General features: G+C 37.1%; 1 protein-coding gene across 1 annotated transcript; it reads left to right on the forward strand.

The window, feature by feature from the left end:
- The first annotated feature begins 771 nt into the window (after positions 1-771).
- Positions 772-19,338, forward strand: LOC131162139 (phospholipase D delta-like). The gene is made up of 10 exons (XM_058118325.1): positions 772-2,008; positions 3,178-3,294; positions 4,074-4,268; positions 8,417-8,698; positions 8,799-8,867; positions 9,036-9,183; positions 14,464-14,612; positions 17,257-17,412; positions 18,478-18,678; positions 18,830-19,338. Exons 1-10 carry the CDS (start codon positions 1,091-1,093, stop codon positions 19,121-19,123), a joined length of 2,529 nt encoding a protein of 842 aa, XP_057974308.1. The 5' UTR covers positions 772-1,090; the 3' UTR covers positions 19,124-19,338.
- Positions 19,339-19,347: the final 9 nt, after the last annotated feature.

Raw genomic sequence — 19,347 nt, forward strand, 5'->3', positions numbered from 1 at the left:
TTTGGACCTTAAATTTTGATTAGGCGTATTTTGACAAATTTTAATACAATTTTATACTATATTTTATCCGAATCGAAGACTTCTCCGAATATAGGATTAAATTTTGTCCCATTAAACTAACTTATTGACCTTTAACATTAGTTTTATAACTAAATCAATATTATGAAAATTGAACTAAATAATGTTATGCACAAATAATCTTGTCCCCCACTTTATGTTTTACTATAATCTATCAAGTTTAATTCGATCTTTTTAAGCTATTCTATAAATAATTTTAATTTTAAACCTATTAAGTAAGTTGATACTGATCCGTTCAAGAATCAAAATGAATCTAATCTATTCGTGCTTAGATTCGACTCGTAAACTGAATAAGCTGTAAAATTGAGTTTGGAAACACTCATTTATATATTCAATGAACTTTTATCTACTAGTGAGTGACTTTATTCGTTTGTATTCTTAGAAATCTTGAAATTTATAAGTCACCATAAATTAAAATCTCAAAACAGATGTACCAATTTAGCATTTTATATTTCTATCATTTTTTTATATTTAAATTATATTTCTCACATATTAGACATTTTACCACAATTTAGGGAAATATAAACGTTAAACAAAGTCAACCGAAGAAAACGAAGGATTTCCGTTAAAAATTGAAATTGATTCAATCTAGAGCAGACAACGAGTTGCTTCTGAGTTCCGAATCCCAAAACGATGTCATTCCTTGACCCACGTGGCGTAGCCCGCCATACGCTAGCACTCGCCATACGCTCCACGTGACCGACGTCAACTCCTCTCCCTCCTTCATTTCCTGCGGCGTCCCGAGACCACCTCCTTCCTTCCTCCGCCGCCGTTGGCCGTCGGAGAAACCGTAACTGAACCCAAAACCGAAGAAACGACGAGTTCCAAGGTAACCGTCGACGTCCTGATTAACCAACCTCCGGTTTCTCCGACTAGCGCCAACGTAGTCTCGTTTCGCCCGTCACCTTCGCCCATCTCTCACATTATCACTCGATCGCACTAAATAACATCTGCCATTGGAGCTTGTGCTCGTCTGCGAACGTTTCTTCGCGACCTCGATCTCTGAGCTCCAATGGCGGACAGCCCTGCGGAGAGAGTAATATACCTCCACGGCGACCTCGATCTGAAGATCATCGAAGCTCGATGCCTCCCCAACATGGACTTGGTCTCCGAGCGTCTCCGTCGCTTCTTCACCGCGTTCGATGCCTTCCGCGTTTCTTGTACCTCCGGCGATAAACAAAAGAGCCACCACCATCGTAATATCATCACGAGCGACCCTTACGTCACTGTCAGCCTCGCCGGAGCAACCGTCGCCCGCACGCGCGTCATCTCCAACTCCCAAGACCCTATCTGGAACGAAAACTTCAAGATCCCGCTGGCCCACCCGGCGGCTTTCGTGGAGTTCCAGGTGAAGGACAACGACGTGTTCGGCGCCGACATGATCGGAACCGCGACGGTGCCAGCTCATAGAATCGAATCCGGCGAAGTCATCAGCGAGTGGTTCCACGTGATAGGGCCGTACGGCAAGCCCCCAAAGCCCGGATCCGCGATCCATCTCGAGATGAGATTCGCGCCTTGCGAGAGCAATCCCGTGTACCTGCGCAGTATCGCGGACGATAAGGATAACGTCGGCGTGAGAGACACGTATTTTCCGGCGAGGAGAGGAGGGGCGGTGACGCTGTACCAAGACGCGCACGTGCCAGAGAAGATGCTGCCGGATATCGAATTGGAAGGTCGGAAGGTGTTTACGCACGAGAAGTGCTGGGAAGATATATGTCACGCGATCTTGGAGGCTCACCATATGGTGTACATTGTGGGATGGTCGGTGTATCATAAGGTGAAGCTGGTAAGAGAACCGAGCAGGCCATTGCCTAGTGGTGGGAATTTGAATCTTGGGGAGCTTCTCAAGTACAAGTCCCAAGAAGGGGTTCGGGTTTTGATGCTGGTTTGGGATGATAAGACTTCGCACAGTAGGTTCCTCATCAATACGGTACCAATTTCGTCCTTATATCTATATATGGTGGTGTGATTTGTAAATTGCAATTGATGTTTCTGTTTCCATTCATGCTGGAATCCGGATTGTTCTTAGTAGTTACTTCTATGTTTGGTGGCTTGGATTTCATTCATTGGATTTGTTTCATTTGAATTTATGTGGAGTTGGAACAAATTTAATGCAATTTATGTCGAATTTTGCCCCAAAATGTTGAATTTCTAGTTTCCAAACAGAGGGTTTAAACATTTTGGTACAGAATGGTAACTAGGATTTTTGTCCATCTGTTTGGGTTGTAGTGATGATTGAATTCATGTTTCTTAGGAAGGTTCTTGCTAGCTTTTATGCTTACTATTAACCTCTAAATTTCACCCAAAATCCAACTTCAAATCTCAAACTCCACGCTCCCAAACACAGCATTTGAGTTTTCTCATGATTGAAGTTTTTATTCCGGAGTTGGGTTCTCTGTGCAGCCACCTGTTGTTTTCTTGTGAAAAGGGAAATCCGAAGTACATGTACCTTGCCTTTTGGGAGCAAGGATTTTAGATCTTGGATTTAAATTCAGGTAAATTTTGGACAATTTCAACATAATTTTATATTACATCTTTTACAAATTCAATACAATTTCAAATTCAAAATCTCTCCAAACATAAGAGTCGTTCCATTGAAAGCAATATATTTATTGTTGCATCACTAGAGCCAATTTAACAAGTTGTTATGTGTGGGTTGAGGACCCCGATTTGATTGACCATGAATGCTTACTTTCCATGGAGAATATATGAGATGATACTCTTACAAAATATAAATGTAGATATATGATACAATTTGGTTTATGATCTTCCTAGAAAGTCAAGTTGCAGCGCATGATTCAGAAATGATGGATGATTGCTGCCTGCTGCAATTCTATTTGTTAATCTAGGTTTGGTTGAGCTCTGTTTGATAACATATTGAAGACTTGATACTGAAATCAAGGGCCTTTACTCTGAATCCTCTGTTCTGGTTAAGCTTCCGAGGGTTGGGTGTGGGTCTGACTATATAAGGGCGAGATGTCTTTTGTTGATTTTTCTTTGCTCAACATATACGTCTGCTATTTACAGTTTCATATTTTCATAAAATTTGCATGAGGGTTAGCTATACTTGACCATAATATGGTATGTATTTTGCTGCAGGCCGGAGTGATGCAAACTCACGATGAAGAAACTAGGAAGTTCTTCAAGCACTCCTCTGTCGCTTGTGTGCTGTCTCCCCGTTATGCCAGCAGTAAGCTCAGCATTATCAAGCAACAGGCATGCATTATACCATGGTCCAGTAATTGTGGCTCCCCTTTTGTTGTTTTATTGTTCATGTAATGTTTTTAATACCAAGAACGTGCTTACCTATTATATTTAGATTATTTAGAATCTTAGATTATTAGATTAGTTCACTTCCTCTTAGGATTTGAAGAGAACCATGTACTTGGTGCTCTGGATATTGCTGTTTCCACTATGGTGTCACTGTTAGCTTTGCTTGATAGAAGGCCTTAATTTTTGTTCACTGCATACAAGTTTGTTTAAGTGATAATTTTGTTCATTTATTTGCTTTGATTTGATGGATTTAGAATGAAGAATAAATGTAAAATTCATAATTTAGATTAGATTTTTTAATGAACAATAATCTTGACACTCACTGTTTTATTAGAGGATTTGCGTCCAAGTAAATGGGATCTGTCTCTGTTCTATTAACTAATGAAGCTACCCCGTTGGCCATTGGACACTCTTAATTGAAAGCATCTTGATTCACATGATAAGTTCCTTCTTTATTCACATATACATTACCTTTCCCCTTTGTATGTATATTTTTGTGGTTATGAGAAGAGGGAGTACTCAATATTGTATTGCTATCTTGCCTTGGTCAACACAATGTAGCAACTGCAGAAGCGCATAAATCTCTTCTCTGGATGAAAAATATAATTTTCCGATTCTTCTTGCTTTTGTCCTTTATTTATTTATTTTTGTGGAGGGGGCATTAATTTTTATTTTATTTTATATTTTGCTGATATTGTTTCTTTTGGGGCCTGATTGGATAGGTCGTTGGAACCCTTTTTACTCATCATCAGAAATGTGTGATTGTGGATACACAAGCTTCGGGAAATAACAGGAAGATAACTGCTTTTATCGGAGGTCTAGACCTTTGTGATGGACGTTATGATACTCCTGAGCATCGACTATTCCGTGATCTTGGCACTGTGTTTCAGGATGATTATCACAATCCAACATTCACTGTAAGTATATGTTGCTTTGAGGTGGATGATATCTGTTTCCATTATATTTTTTGCATTTTGATAGACTGCATTTTTTTTCAGTCTATGAACCAAGAATGATCATTTGTCACTAAATTTATGTGGAATTAAAAAATTTTGAAATAAATGTTGGTTAAGATTGATCAATTTAATTCACAGTTTTCTTAGTTACTAAAAGAAAAATTTTCAGGGGCGTTAATTTTTCTAAGCTGCTTCACTGACAAGAGAGCTTTCACAAAGTCAGACTAATGAATATATCACTCACTGTATAGTCCTTTTTGTTAGGACCAGAGGAGCCCATGAGTGGGTTTTATACACATGGGTGAGCACCAACTTGACCCAAAAGTAAAAATATATTGAGTTTTGAGCCCAATTATGTATATAAGCACCCATTATCCACTCAAATTTTTCAATGTGGGACAAACTTATAAGTGAAATTCTCAACAATCTTCCTCTCACTTGTGAGTTTCAACTGTTTCCCCCTGAACAGGAACCGTCTCTCTTATGGGAGTAAGCCCAATTCCCCAACAGTTGCTCAAGTAGGCCTTACCACTAACGCCTTACATGCATCGGATTGCATTCCACGTGCCTTCGAACTAATACTACCTCTCACGTCTTGACCCTATTCGAATCCATCCCCAACCTAGATGATCCTTATTAGCCTCAGCCATACACTTGGAACCCAAGGATATTTTCCTTTTTTCAATTGGTGTAGGTTTCACTGAGAAAATTGAGGAGACAGAGAGAGTGGCGAGAAGGGGGGCTCTCTGGATTTAATTTGAATCCTGAAAGATCCTTCAAGTTACTTTATATATATATATATATATATATATATATATATTTATAATATTATATTATATTATATTAACATATTATTATATATTATTATTAATTAATTAATTATTTTATTTATTTATTTATTTTGGAATCACTACAACCGTTACCAACGACTCATCCAATTTTGTTGGATGCTAAATTGATATCATTCTCATCACAGACCACAACAAGGTCTGAAGTGGTGGTGGCCACACGATCATCCCTACCGTTGTCTCTTCTTTACTGCTTGGTATTCTCCGTCTTGTTCTTAGCCTTCCATTTATAACAATTCTTTTTTATGTGGCCCTTCTTGCCACAATAATGGCACTCGAGGTTCTTGTACTAGGACTTGGATTTACTCCTGCCTTGTTTTTATCTTGGCCTTTGCTTTTACTTCTTCCCCTATTTTCTGAGATCAAAATCTTAGATTGTGATGTGCTTGCAACTTGTGCTCGTCGCCTCATTTCTTCATTTAAAACTGCGCTTCTTGCAGACTCTCACATCACAGCACCATCAGGAGCAGAATTGGCCAAAGAAATACGAAAATTTTCCCATGAGTCGGGCAAAGTATTTTTAAAGCCACAAACCCAAAATATCGATATCAAATTTGACGCCGACATCGAATAGTTGTTGAAAGTGGTAAATTCATTTAAGTGATCGGAAATAGAACTACCTTCCTTCTACTTGAGATGCATCGCTTGATTGAGTAGGAACAATTTATTGTTCCTAGTCCTTGGTGCGTACAAGGCTTCCAGGTTGATCCATAAGGTCCTAGCATGATTTTCATTTTGAATATGATTCAAAACATTATCTTCAACCCATTAACCGAATGAAACCACATACCTGTTCATGTTCGAATGTCCATTCATCATCAGACTTATCTTCTGGCTTTTGAGTGGCAAAAATAGGTAAATGTAATCTCTTTACAAAAAGAAGATTTTTCATCTTTCCCTTCCACTTGTGGTAGTTGGTGCCATTCAAGCAAATCATCTTGCTCATATTAACCTCCATGATTTTCTCAAAGATCTAGCCTTTATAGAAATCTTGAGACAAAATCTTGCAAATCTGAGAATACCAGTGCGTCAGGAACGTTTGATTTTGTTGGAAACCAGTCCAACCTTGCAAAAATCGGCTCAAAATTGGCTTGGTTCGGCCCAAAAATAGATCTGGATCGATTTGGTTCAATTTAACAGAATATTCCCTTGGCTGACGAAATATTCTAACATTGTTTGCTAACATGGCTAAGGTGGAGCTCTCTAATGATGTGGCAAGTAGGGTTTGCGCTAACATGGCAAGTGAGACCTGCTAATGACGTGGCAGTGGGACACCGTTGATGATGTGGCAATGGGGCCTGTTGATGACGTGGCAAGTGGGGCCGAGTTGAGGATGTGGCAAGTCGGGGACCGCACTGATGTGGCACTCTTCTTCTTCTTCATGCCAATTTCAATTTGCAGTTTTTGCAAATTTAAAGAAACAGAGCGCTAAATTGTACTCTTGCAGTAGACCGTGTGACTTCGTTCAGAGTTGGTTTTTGACACCATTTTCACCGTTGTGATTGTCTTGACACGAGCCACGCGATGGTATGAAATAATTAAACATTTCGAGCAACTCGGAAAAATTGTTCGAGAGCTACATACTGTTTCTTTCGCTATAAAAACTAGTTGGAAACACCTTAATAACGCTCTGCTACCAGTTTGTAAAGGGATTTAAAGCTCCTGCAGAAAATAAACACACACAAAAGACACCAAATTTTTAACGTGGTTTGGCCAATATTGCCTACGTCCACGGTTGCAAAGCAAGAATTCACTAATCAATTTGAGAACAATAATTACATGAAGTAATATCTCTCACAAAAAGGAAGAAACAGGTAAAATTAATTTCTCTTTGATTTTTTCTCTCCTCACTGGTTGATCTTGGTTTGATCCAACCGGTTACATTTATTTGAAATGCAACCTCATATTTATAGGACAATAGGTGCAGCCAATTTCCTTCTCCGTCAACAAAATACGGCCACCTATTTCAAATCAACAATGGCTGCAACAGCCACTCAGTCAAGTCTGGTGGGCTTCTGAATTTGCGGCTTCAACTCTGGTGGGCTTCTAGATTGACAGTGGGATATGGAATACCTAACAATTCTCCCCTCCATACCCCACCGGAGTAGAATGCAATAGCTCATTCAAACGAGTGGACTTCTAGTAAGAATTCATTCCGACTAGTTCCCTGCAAAGTTCAAACTTATTGTGAGGTATTACTTTTGCCATCATGTCTAAACCATTGTCATTAGTATGAATCTTCTCAAACTCTAACAACTTTAAGTCCATAACATTCTGTATCCAATGATACCGAACATCAATGTGCTTCGACGGTCCGTGAAACATAGAACTATCGCAAAACAAAACATACCTCTTCTGCTTTAAACCAAGTTCGCTTATGAACTTCTTCGTTCCACAACATCTCTTTGCATGCCTCTGTCACAACATTAAACTGGGCTCTAACGTAGACAAGGCAACACACTTCTGCAACCTAGATTGCCAAGACACAACTCCCCTTGCAAAGGTAATCATGTAACCTGAAGTAGACTTCCTTGTGTCAATATCACCGACCATATCTGAGTCAGTGTAGCCTTCGAGCACGGGCTTGCCAGTGCCAAAAACCAAACTTAACTTGGAAGTACCACGTAAATATCTTAATATCCACAATCATGTAACCTAAAGTAGACTTCCTTGTGTCAATATCATTGGCCATATCTAAGTCAGTGTAGCCTTCGAGCACGGGCTTGCCAGTGCCAAAAACCGAACTTAACTTGGAAGTACCACATAAATATCTTAATATCCACTGTACTGCATTCCAATGCTCCTTTCCCAGATTGGACAAAAAATGGCTCACTGTATATACATGGTTGGGCCCAAGACCCAATAGGTTTAAGCTTATTGGGTGTTGGGCTCAACCATGTATATAAGCACTCATCGTTCACTCAAATTTTCAATGTGGGACAAACTCACAAGTGGAATTCTCAACACTTTTTATCATGGAGATTTTCAAATTTCTTTAATTGTTGAAACTAACTAAATTTTCACATGGTTGATGATTAAGCCAAAATATGATTACTTGTGAAACTGCCAAAGTTTGTGTAATTTATTTGCAGAAAAGTGCGAACACAGTCAAGTCAAAATCACTAGCAATTACACAAAGAGCAACTGTTCTCAACTTGAATAAATTTTGAATTCTCTACATTATTTTATGATGTTATTCTTAAAACTATGTCCTAATCGATATGGGAAACTCCCTGCCTCTCTCTTTCTGTGTGTTATTAGGCAGGTACCAAGGGTCCAAGGCAACCGTGGCATGATTGGCATTGCAAAATTGAAGGTCCTGCTGCATATGACGTATTGACCAACTTTGAACAACGCTGGAAAAAAGCCAAAAAATGGTCTGAGTTTGGACGGCGTTTCAAAAGGGTATCTCACTGGCATGATGATGCTTTAATAAAGTTGGAGCGCATTTCATGGATACTCAGTCCTTCCCAAACAATTCCAAATGATGATCCTTTATTGTGGGTGTCTAGGGAAAAGGATCCCGAAAGCTGGCATGTTCAGGTTAATTTGTACAAACTTCATGCCCACTGCCCAGGCAAGGCTTCATCAAATCTTATTTGTAAACATCACTGAATTTCATCTGATTTTTCTATGTTGACAGATTTTCAGATCTATAGATTCAGGGTCTACGAAAGGATTTCCCAAAGATGTTCGTTTGGCTGAGGCTCAGGTATATCTAATTTTTTTCTAGAGAGAGAGAGAGAGAGAGGGAGGGAGGGCCACAAATTACATATCAATTAAAATTAAGAAAGCCACAGATATCAATTAAAATTAGTTTGAGATATGGTTAGCACATTGATCGGATTTCTTGAACTTATCATTGTTCCCCTTATTGCAGAACCTTGTCTGTGCAAAAAATTTGGTAATAGACAAGAGCATTCAAACAGCTTACATCCAAGCAATCAGATCCGCCCAGCACTTCATATATATTGAGAATCAGTATTTTCTTGGATCATCGTATGCATGGCCATCTTACAAACATGCAGGTATGAGCAGCTTGTATAAAATATTTACATTGTAGTGAGGATCTTGTAACAGAGTACTGAGAGAGTAACGAGAGAGAGAAAGGAGAAGAATGAAGATAAACCAAAAAATCTTCTCATTTAATCTACCTTTTTACAATCTGAGATTTTTGTATATATAATCAGAGAATAGAAGAAAGAAACAACCAGAAAATAAGAAAACAGAAAATCAGAAAACAGACTGAACTGAAAAATAAACTTAACTGAATAATGGAAAACTAACTAAACTAACTAAACCAATTATTAGCTGTAATAGTCCCCCTCAAGATGATGTGAAATGTTATGCACATTCATCTTGGACAAAAGAACTTTGAATGACTTTAAACCCAAGGGTTTAGTCATTAAATATGCAACTTGATGAACAGAAGATACATGCAAAGTAGTGATCAGACCCTCTTGCAATTTCTCACGCACCAAATGGCAATCTATTTCAATGTGTTTAGTACATTCATGATATACTGGATTGGCTGCAATGTGAAGAGTTGCTTGGTTATCACAGAATAAGAAAGCTAGTTGGGGGTGATGTTAATGCAAAGTAGTACGTAAAGCTTTGAGCCAAATAATTTCACAAACTGAGAAGGCCGTTAATCTATATTCAGCCTCAGCTGAAGATCTTGATACCGTGTGCTGCTTCTTAGACTTCCATGAAACAAGGCAATCTCCAAGGAAAATACAATAACCACTTATTGATCTACGAGTATCCATACAGCTAGCCCAATCTGAATATGAGAAAGCTTTGATATGAACCTTTGATGAAGATGGGAAAAGTAAACCTTGTCCAGGAGTAGATTTAAGATATCTCAAAATTCTCATAGCAGCTTGTAAATAAGGCATTTGAGGACCATCTAGGAATTGACTAAGGTGATGTACAGCAAATGTAATATCTGGCCAGGTGTGAGTCAAGTATAATAACCTGCCAATTAGCCTTCTATAAGCTGAAACATCATCCACTAATGCACCATCATCTTTGGATACCTTCGTATGAGTATCCATAGGAAAAGAAATTGGTTTAGCAGCAAGTAAACCAGAGTCTAAAATAAGCTCTAAACAATATTTTCTTTGAGACAAAGAGATGCCTTTCTTCGATCGAGCTATTTCCATACCAAGAAAGAACTTCGTTGGTGCCAAATCTTTCAACTGAAACTCAGTACTCAAAAAAACTCTTAAGACTCTCAATGGCAGTTATATCACTGCTAGCTAGTAGCATATCATCAACATATAACAACAGGGCAACAAAAGAGCTACCTTCTTTCTTAGTAAACAATGAATAGTCAGCCTTTGATTGTGAAAATCCCATGGCACACAGCACAGAAGTAAATTTGGAATTCCATTGTCTTGAAGCTTGCTTTTAGCCATATAAAGACCTTTGCAATTTCCATACTCTTGTGTCCCCCTTTCTAAGATAACCTGGAGGAGGTTTCATAAAAACTACTTCATCTAATTCTCCATTCAAGAAGGCATTGTTAACATCTAGATGAAAAATATGCCAATTGTATATTGCAGCAAGTGACAGGACACACCTCACAATAACCATCTTTGCAATAGGTGAGAAAGTCTCAAAAAAATCTAAGCCTTCCATTTGGGTATACCCTTTGGCAACAAGTCTTGCCTTGTGTCTCTCTATGGAACCATCAGAATGGTATTTAATTTTATATACCCACTTACAACCTATAGGAGTTTTATGAGGTGGTAATGGTGTGAGAACCCAAGTATCATTCTTCTCTAATGCAGATAATTCTGCAGACATAGCAGCTCTCCAATGAGCATGCTTGATAGCTTGATGATAAGAGGAAGGTTCTAAATCAGAAGAAATAGCAGCAAAGAAGGCTTTATGTGATTCAGATAATTTGGAATAAGAAAGAACATCAGATATGCTATATTTTGTACCTGAATTAAGAGCAGGATCCCTGTTAGATGATTGAGAAGTAGAAGCTGCTAAGTTGCAATGATAATGCTGCAGATAATCAGGCCTTCTGTGCTGTTGAGTTGATTTTCTCAAAGGGGGAAATTGATGGGTATCATGTAAAGGTAAATCTAAAAAAGCTGATTGCAATGGTTCAGGATAGCTGACATTTTCATTGTAATCTGAGACTGGTTTAGGAAGAACTGCAATAGAATTTTCTGAAATGGGATTTGACTGAGATGAATTTTCAGTCATAGAATATGTATTCAAAGAAGATGAGAACGGAAATATAGATTCATGAAATGTGACATCTCTGGAGATGAAAAAAATTTTCTGTTCCAAATCATAAAGTTTGTAACCCTTTATACGAAAAGGACATCCTACAAACATACATTTTCTTGCTCTTGGGGAAAATTTGGATATGTTTTTGGCAAGAGTGGATGCATAACATAAACACCCAAAAACCTTTAAATGATGATATGCTGGAACTGAATTGTACAAACTTCATATAGGGATTTGTTACTCAAAATTAAGGATGGAACTCTATTGATAAGATATGTTGCAGAAAGTATACATTCTCCCCAAAAAATCAAAGGTATGTTGGATTGAAATTTTAAGGCTCTTGCTACATTTAAAAGATCTTGGTGTTTTCTCTCAACTATAGAATTTTGTTGAGGTGTCTCTACACATGATACTTGATGTAAAATTCCTTTTGAAGTAAAAAAAAAATTGTCATTTTGAATTCTAAACCATTGTCAGATCTCAGGCATTTTATTTTTGTGCCAAACTATGTTTCAACCAGATTGTAAAAGGTAATAAAAATACTTTGGACTTCAGACTTCATTTTCATTAAGTCCAAGTAAATCGTGAATGATCATCCACTAAGGTAAGAAAGTAGCTAGAACCATTATGAGTTGAAACAGAAAAAGGTCCCCATATATCAGCATGAATAAGATTGAAAGAAGAACTTTTATTGTAAGAATGAGTCTCAAAAGGAAGCCTTTTATGTTTGGTTAAAGGACAAATTGTACAATGACTATCAGGTTGGTCTAAAAAACTAATACTTGGTACATTCTTTGAAAGAAGATACAATCGAGACATGGAAGGATGTCCTAATATACTATGCCAAATTTTGGAATTTGGGACAGAGTTCACGGTGGTTGATATTTGTGGAGACTCAACAGCATAAGCACCTGATTGTTGCAAGATGTATAGCCCAGCAGACTTTCTAGCAACCCAATCATCCTCCATGGGGCAAATTCCTGAATAAAACAAACATTAGGTAAGAATATGAAAGTGCATTGCTGAGATGAAGTGAGTTTGCTAACTGAAAGCAAATTATATGAGAAAGATGGTACACAAAGTACATCTTTGAGAATTAATCTTTCAGACAATTTTACTGTTCCAAGATAAGTAATTGGTACATTGTTGCCATTGGGAAGCATAACAGAAGTGTTTAAGGACTTTCTTATGGAAGTAAAAAAAAATCAATGGAATGAATTATATGGTCTATAGCACCAGCGTCTATAATCGAATTACTCTGAGATATTGAAGATGCTGAATGACTCGAAGGAAAGCTGGAAAGAATCATACCTTGATTATTTTGTGAAGGAATGTTAGAAACAATATTGGCTGCTTGATGAGTGATGGTTTCATTTGATTGTGAGTGGATTAAAGCTAACAACTTCTGACAGTCCTCATGAGAGAAAGGTCATTGATTAACAGGCTCAAAGGGTGTATCTAGAGGTTGGCTTGTGACTTGGTTTGTTGATGAAGACTTTCCTTTCTGTCGAGAGTTGTTAAATTTGAATCCTGGAGGATATCCATGTACTTTATAGCATTTATCAATTGTGTGATTATTCAACCCACAATGGGTACAAACCAATTTGGCTTTCCTTTACTATTGATTTCCATAAACAAATCTTTGGCCTGAAAAATTTGAGTCTTACATTTTACTCATAAAAGCCACAGTGTCAATTGCACAAGTTCTGCCAATTCCCCTTTGTTTCTCTTCTTGAACAATTAAAGAAAATACTTTGTTGATCTCTGGTAGAGGTTCCATCATCAAAATCTGACCTCTAACATGATAAAAACATTCATTCAATCCCATCAAGAATTGAATAACACGTTGTCTATCTTGATATTTCAAGAATTTCCGAATGGCATCACATGTGCAGGTTCTTAAAATCCCACAAGAACATGTGGGAATTTGATTGTAATCAGTCAATTCATCCCATAAAGACTTGAATTTCGTATAGTAATCCCTTACCGACATATTTTCTTGAACCAACATTGATAAATCTTTCTGAAGTTGAAAAATTCTGAGCCCATTTCCTTGTGTGAACCTTTTCTTGAGATCTTGCCACATATCTTTCGCAGTTTGTGAGCAGATGATATTGGCTCCAAGACACAGAACTGATAATCCAAGAACATACCACATTGTTGCATCTTTCCCATAAAGCATTCGAAAGATCTGTTGAAGCTGGTCAAACAATTGATCCATCTACAAAGCCAATTTTGTTTTTCGCCTTTAAGGCCATCATCATGGACTTGCTCCATGTATGATAATTCTCACTAGTGAATACATTGGACACCAGTATTGCTCCTGGTGAATCACCATTCTGTAAATAATATGGACTACTCTCTACACTTATGTTAGACATAGAAATAGATGCAGAGGAAGGGGAAATGGACATTGCAGAATACCTTCTCAAGATATCTGCTCTGATACCATGTAACAGAGTACTGAGAGAGTAACAAGAGAGAGAAAGGAGAAGAATGAAGATAAACCAAAAAATCTTCTCATTTAATCTACCTTTTTACAATCTAAGATCTTTGTATATGTAACCAGAGAATAGAAGAAAGAAATAACCAGAAAATAAGAAAACAGAAAACCAGAAACCTAACTGAACTGAAAAACAAACTTAACTGAATAATGGAAAACTAACTAAACTAACTAAACCAATTATTAGCTGTAATAGATCTGCACTTCTCCAGATAAACCTACTACTGTATTCATGTTGCAAGCATGTGTTTTCTTTGTGTTCACACTATATTTTCTTTGCCTGTAAACCGAAGTTCAGAGTTCTTGTATGTTGCAACTTAATAATGTTCACAAATATTAACTTACAGACTACATGCATCATTTCCCCATTTACCTTGAATCTTACATTCACTTTTTGGAATCTTGAACACATTAACTCACATTGTCCCAGATATCATATAAGCCATTCCATGTGCTTGTGTTGCTGTCATTTTTTTTGCAAGTGTTTCTTTCAGTTTTATTTGTATCTTAGTCCTCTGACTTGTCCTCATGCATAGCATTGCTTTCACATGACTAGGTGCGGATAATCTAATCCCAATGGAATTGGCATTGAAGATTGTTAGTAAGATCAGAGCAAAGCAGAGATTTGCAGTCTATATTGTCATACCAATGTGGCCTGAGGGCGTTCCCTCTTCTGCATCTGTGCAAGAAATTCTCTTCTGGCAGGTAATTTGTCATTACAAATATTACCTCTTTCTATTTTTGCGTATTCAAAAAGATGACAAGCTGAAAAGCTTGTGGATCCCAAATATTTGGGATGAATGTGGATAAAAATAAATGATAAAATTTATAATGGAAGGAACTAAAAATTGTTGTTCCATTGCTATAAACAGTTTTAGGCCACCGGTAGTGGTCAGTTTTTCTCTTTATAAGGTTTAGTGAGTAGTGTGTTATAAGAATAACCAATTGACTGCATTTTTTGCCTAGCAAAGAAAAAAAAAAAACTGCATTTTCCTTTTGCTGGTGCTGCAATTTTATTTTTTTTTAACATCCTAAAAAAATATTATTGTATCTTATTCTGTTTGTGGAACAAGTATGAATTTGGTATCATGTGCAGTCTTGGTGAATACATCCTAATTTTGTGCATGTGCTTATGATGCTTAACTGCTATTCATCAAGTGCAATTTACAAGGGAAAAAAAAAAAAAGTTTAAATTGCCCTGTGTCAAATGTTAAACATCCCAGCCAGGAGTATATAGAATCAGAGGGGGGGTGAATGGACTCTTTTCGCGTATTTAAAAATTATCTCTACAAAATAAAACTCTTGACAAGATTCAAGCAATTAAATTACAATATTCAGAATTTGAATCATGCACAAGACAAATAAAATAAAGAGTAGGGAGAGAAAAGCTTAACACCGGTAGTTAACGTGATTCGGTACCAAGCCTACGTCCACGCCTTAGCACCAAGCCAAGGATTCTACAATCCACTATCAATATTCCTTCACCGGCGGAGTAAGTCTTACAACTCGAGAACAAATCCCTACCTGCTCACAAAGAGCCTTCAGTTCACAAAGAACCTTCACCAACAACGGTTCACAAAGAACCTTTACACCAAGAAGATGATTTACAAAAAGAATGCTCCTTATTGAGTTGATATCAAATACAATTCAAACCTCACACTACTCTCTCAAGGAATGATTCAAACAAGATGAATGGAGCAAGAGAGATTGAACATTTGTGAATGACAGACAAAGATACAAAGTGCTAAGTGCTTAATTTTGGTATTCAAAGATATATTTCACTAAAATGATCAAGAATCATCCTAAACAAGTCTATGGATTTGTATTTATAGCCAAAACTCATTTCTAACCATTAACTAGCCGTTGGAAGCAATTCCCAAATGAAACTAACCGTTTTTTGCCCGTTACAGCGCTGCTCACGATGCCACTCGTCGACTAGTGCCCTGCACTCGTCCACGAGCGCTCTGAATCAGAAAAAGTCATCAACATGAAAGTTGTGGAATTTTTTCTTAACTTTTCAAGGACACCAAGATTATCCTTTTTGGACTTTTATAGCAAAAATTATGCTCTAAATACCAAAAGATGTTCAGGACTCAAGACTGCACTACGTTGGTTGACGATTGCTCTGTTTTTCCTTATCAAAAAGCCTTTTAATCACTTAAAACATTCTTGAACAAAAGTATATGAAATATATTAAATCTAATGAAGATTAAAACTTGTCCAAGTGAGTTTTCCCTTTGAATATAAGATATCTTGATTAATGAAAACACATTTGAAAGCTCATTTTGATATCTTATAAGCTAGTATGTCCTTTAATAAAAATATACTTGACTTTCTTGAGGCTTTTAGACATAAAGCATGTTTTTGACAAAACCTAGACCAAGTACGAAAATGTTTATAAAACTAAGATAACGAAAACTTGTCCCTTTGAAAAACATATTTTGAGTTTAGGATTCTTTTGACAAACTCTTTAATTTAACTTTGAAAACTAAAAATGTGAGTTTGTGACTTAAGTGAAAACCTGTAAACTCAAGTGTCCTAGTATGCATGTGCATTTGCTCAACTCTTACTCAGAAATCATGCAAGAAGCAAAACGCAAGAGGTACAACATGTTCCTACCACACACAACCCTTATTACATATAATTCAACAATAATTTTTCTTTGGTTGTGCTTGGGTCCTTTCCGAGTGAGTGCCCTTTTGATCTTTCCTACTCGATCCGATTTTTGTCTTTGATCCAGTATTTCATGTATTCAATCCTTGAACTTGTACCAAAACATGATCTGTAAAGATGGAATGCACTAGGAACAACATATAAGTTAATATCATCAAAACATATAAACCATGATAGTGTAACCAACAAGGCTAATTTTCTCTCCCTTTTTGATGATTTCTAACCTATTAAGACTTTACTTAATCTTTACATTTGAGTTTGTACTTACTATAGCTTAACATGCAAAGATAAACTTACCTAAAACCACTAATGGGTTATTATCATCAAAACAAGATAATTAAGTTCATGTAACCTCCAAGGCTAACAAAAGAAATGGTCCATGATCGCAGAATTTGATGGAAAAGGATTCAAATACCCGACCCCACCTAGTGGGACTTAAGGCTTGGTTTTGTTGTTGTTGCTGTTGTTGTTGTTGTTGTTGTAAATTGCCATGTGTCACAGATACTCATCTTAACTCTGCATGCTTCTTTCAAATCTTGAACCAGTTCTGCTTACAATTATCACAAGCTGATTTAATTACGAGGGAAATAGCACAACTTTTTTAACATTGTACATTATCCATGTGAATAATGCAAATGACATACCATTTTAACTTTTGCATTTTTCTCTTTTCCAGGGGCAGACCATGCAAATGATGTATGAAATTATAGCAAGAGAACTGAATTCCATGCATATTGAGAACTCGCATCCTCAAGACTATCTAAACTTCTTTTGCCTTGGGAATCGGGAAGAATTGCCTGAAGAGTTGTCAAGATCCATTAATGGTGATACGGTAATCATACCCCCATGACACTTATATTTATGAGCTTAGTGAATGACATCATTAGTGTTCTAATTGAAATGGTAGCTCAGTTACTTTGCTGAGGATTGCTGTGGTTCATAACATTTCTTCAGCAAATTATCAAGTAGCTAAATACTCTTCCTTTGGAGAGTGGCACATAGCATTCATATGAAACAATCTGATACAGTTTTGGAGCATTTAAGTTGTGATTATCAACATTTTGTTGATTTTTTACCATTCAAGGCAAGTACTTGATTTTTTGCAATAGTAGCCTTCATTTGATATATCGAATTATCAAGTGGCTAATTATTCTTCCTTTGGAGAGTGGTGCAGATCATTCATATGAAACAATCTGATATGGTTTTGGAGCGTTTAAGTTGTGATTGTCAACAATATTTTGATTTTTGATCATCCAATATAAGCATTTGACTTTTTACAAGCACTTGATGTTTTGCAATCACAGCTTTTATTTAGGGATTGCATCTTTAGTTTTTTCAGCACTTGATATTTAGCTGTCACTATAACTGTGCGTTTGAGCATCCTTATTCTCAATTCAATGGAAATGTCTTATTAAAAAAGAAGTGGCTATTTACAGATCATATGAGAAATGCCTCTTCTCTTTTTTTATTTCTTTAATTTTATTTTTTATTTTATTTTTTTTCTTTAGTCCCTGCTATTTGTTATTTTAGAAGTTGAATTTCCAAACAAAATTTCATTCTTAAAACTCATTAATGGTCAAATGTATGATATCATAATTGTGGTTGAGCGGCAAAAAGGAACTCATGCAGTTGATCATAAATAGTTCAGTATTGTTGTGTTGCTGTTCTGTGGACCCCTCCAAAAAAAAAAAAAAAGGGAGATTCTGCGGTGGACTTTTCCACAATAGTTTCTTAAATCCATATTATAAATGCATATATTCTTAAATTCAGATTTCTCAGGGCTCTCGACTCACCGTTATCCAACTATTTAAGCAGAGCTCTTTAGTGTGCATTGAATAATATGTTCTTTTATGTGCAAGAAACTAGAAACTAAGTTGTTTTGTTCCCATTCTTTCAGTTTTCAGCTTCCCAAAAGTTTCAACGCTTCATGATATATGTACATGCGAAGGGAATGATAGTTGACGATGAATATGTGATGCTGGGCTCTGCTAACATAAACCAAAGATCTTTGGCTGGTTCAAGAGACACTGAAATAGCTATGGGTGCATATCAGCCTCATCGTACATGGGCTAAGAAGAAGAAACATCCACGCGGCCAGGTTTGTAGCATTTTCATCATTTGATGATCATGATACTCAAAAGCATACAGGAACTCTTGCTTAGTCCAACCAATAACAAATGACATATTGATGAATGGCCATTTCAAATTGCTGGTCATTGCTTAATCTAACTGTTATGTTTTCTTTGCAGGTATACGGATACAGAATGTCACTATGGGCAGAGCACCTAGGGATGGTGGACGATCTCTTCAAAGAACCCGAGAGTTTGGACTGTGTGAGAGCTGTGAACAAGATCGCTGAAGAAAACTGGAGAAGGTTCACGGCGGACAAATTCACCCGTCTACAAGGACACCTTCTCAAGTACCCTGTGGAGATAGATGCCGGCGGGAGTGTAGGACCGCTGCCCGGGCAAGAAACTTTTCCTGATGTGGGTGGGAAAATACTTGGAGCTCCTACAACACTACCTGATGCTCTAACCACGTAGCCTCCTAGTTTCCTTTGTTCATATAGTCTCAGGAGTGCCGGAAAAGGCTCTCGCTTTTCAAACTGCTGCAACAGTCTTTTTAGATGATTAAATTTGTTCGAGTATCGGTCCGGGTAATTTGGTCAAAATACTGTAATAATATGAAGTCTCAGAAGATGTACAACAATACAAAGTGTATCAATACAAATTGGGATGAAATTGTTCAAAGAAAGAAAGATTGTCGT

The sequence above is a fragment of the Malania oleifera genome, chromosome 8 (genome assembly GCF_029873635.1).
Source record: "Malania oleifera isolate guangnan ecotype guangnan chromosome 8, ASM2987363v1, whole genome shotgun sequence".
In the NCBI taxonomy this organism is placed as follows: Eukaryota; Viridiplantae; Streptophyta; class Magnoliopsida; order Santalales; family Ximeniaceae; genus Malania; species Malania oleifera.

Coding starts and splice junctions, on each gene's coding strand:
- LOC131162139 (XM_058118325.1), top strand. CDS start 1,091: ATGGCGGACAGCCCTGCGGAGAGAGTAATATACCTCCACGGCGACCTC. Junction 2,009..3,177: donor GTAGGTTCCTCATCAATACG/GTACCAATTTCG, acceptor ATTTTGCTGCAG/GCCGGAGTGATGCAAACTCA. Junction 4,269..8,416: donor ATCACAATCCAACATTCACT/GTAAGTATATGT, acceptor GTGTGTTATTAG/GCAGGTACCAAGGGTCCAAG.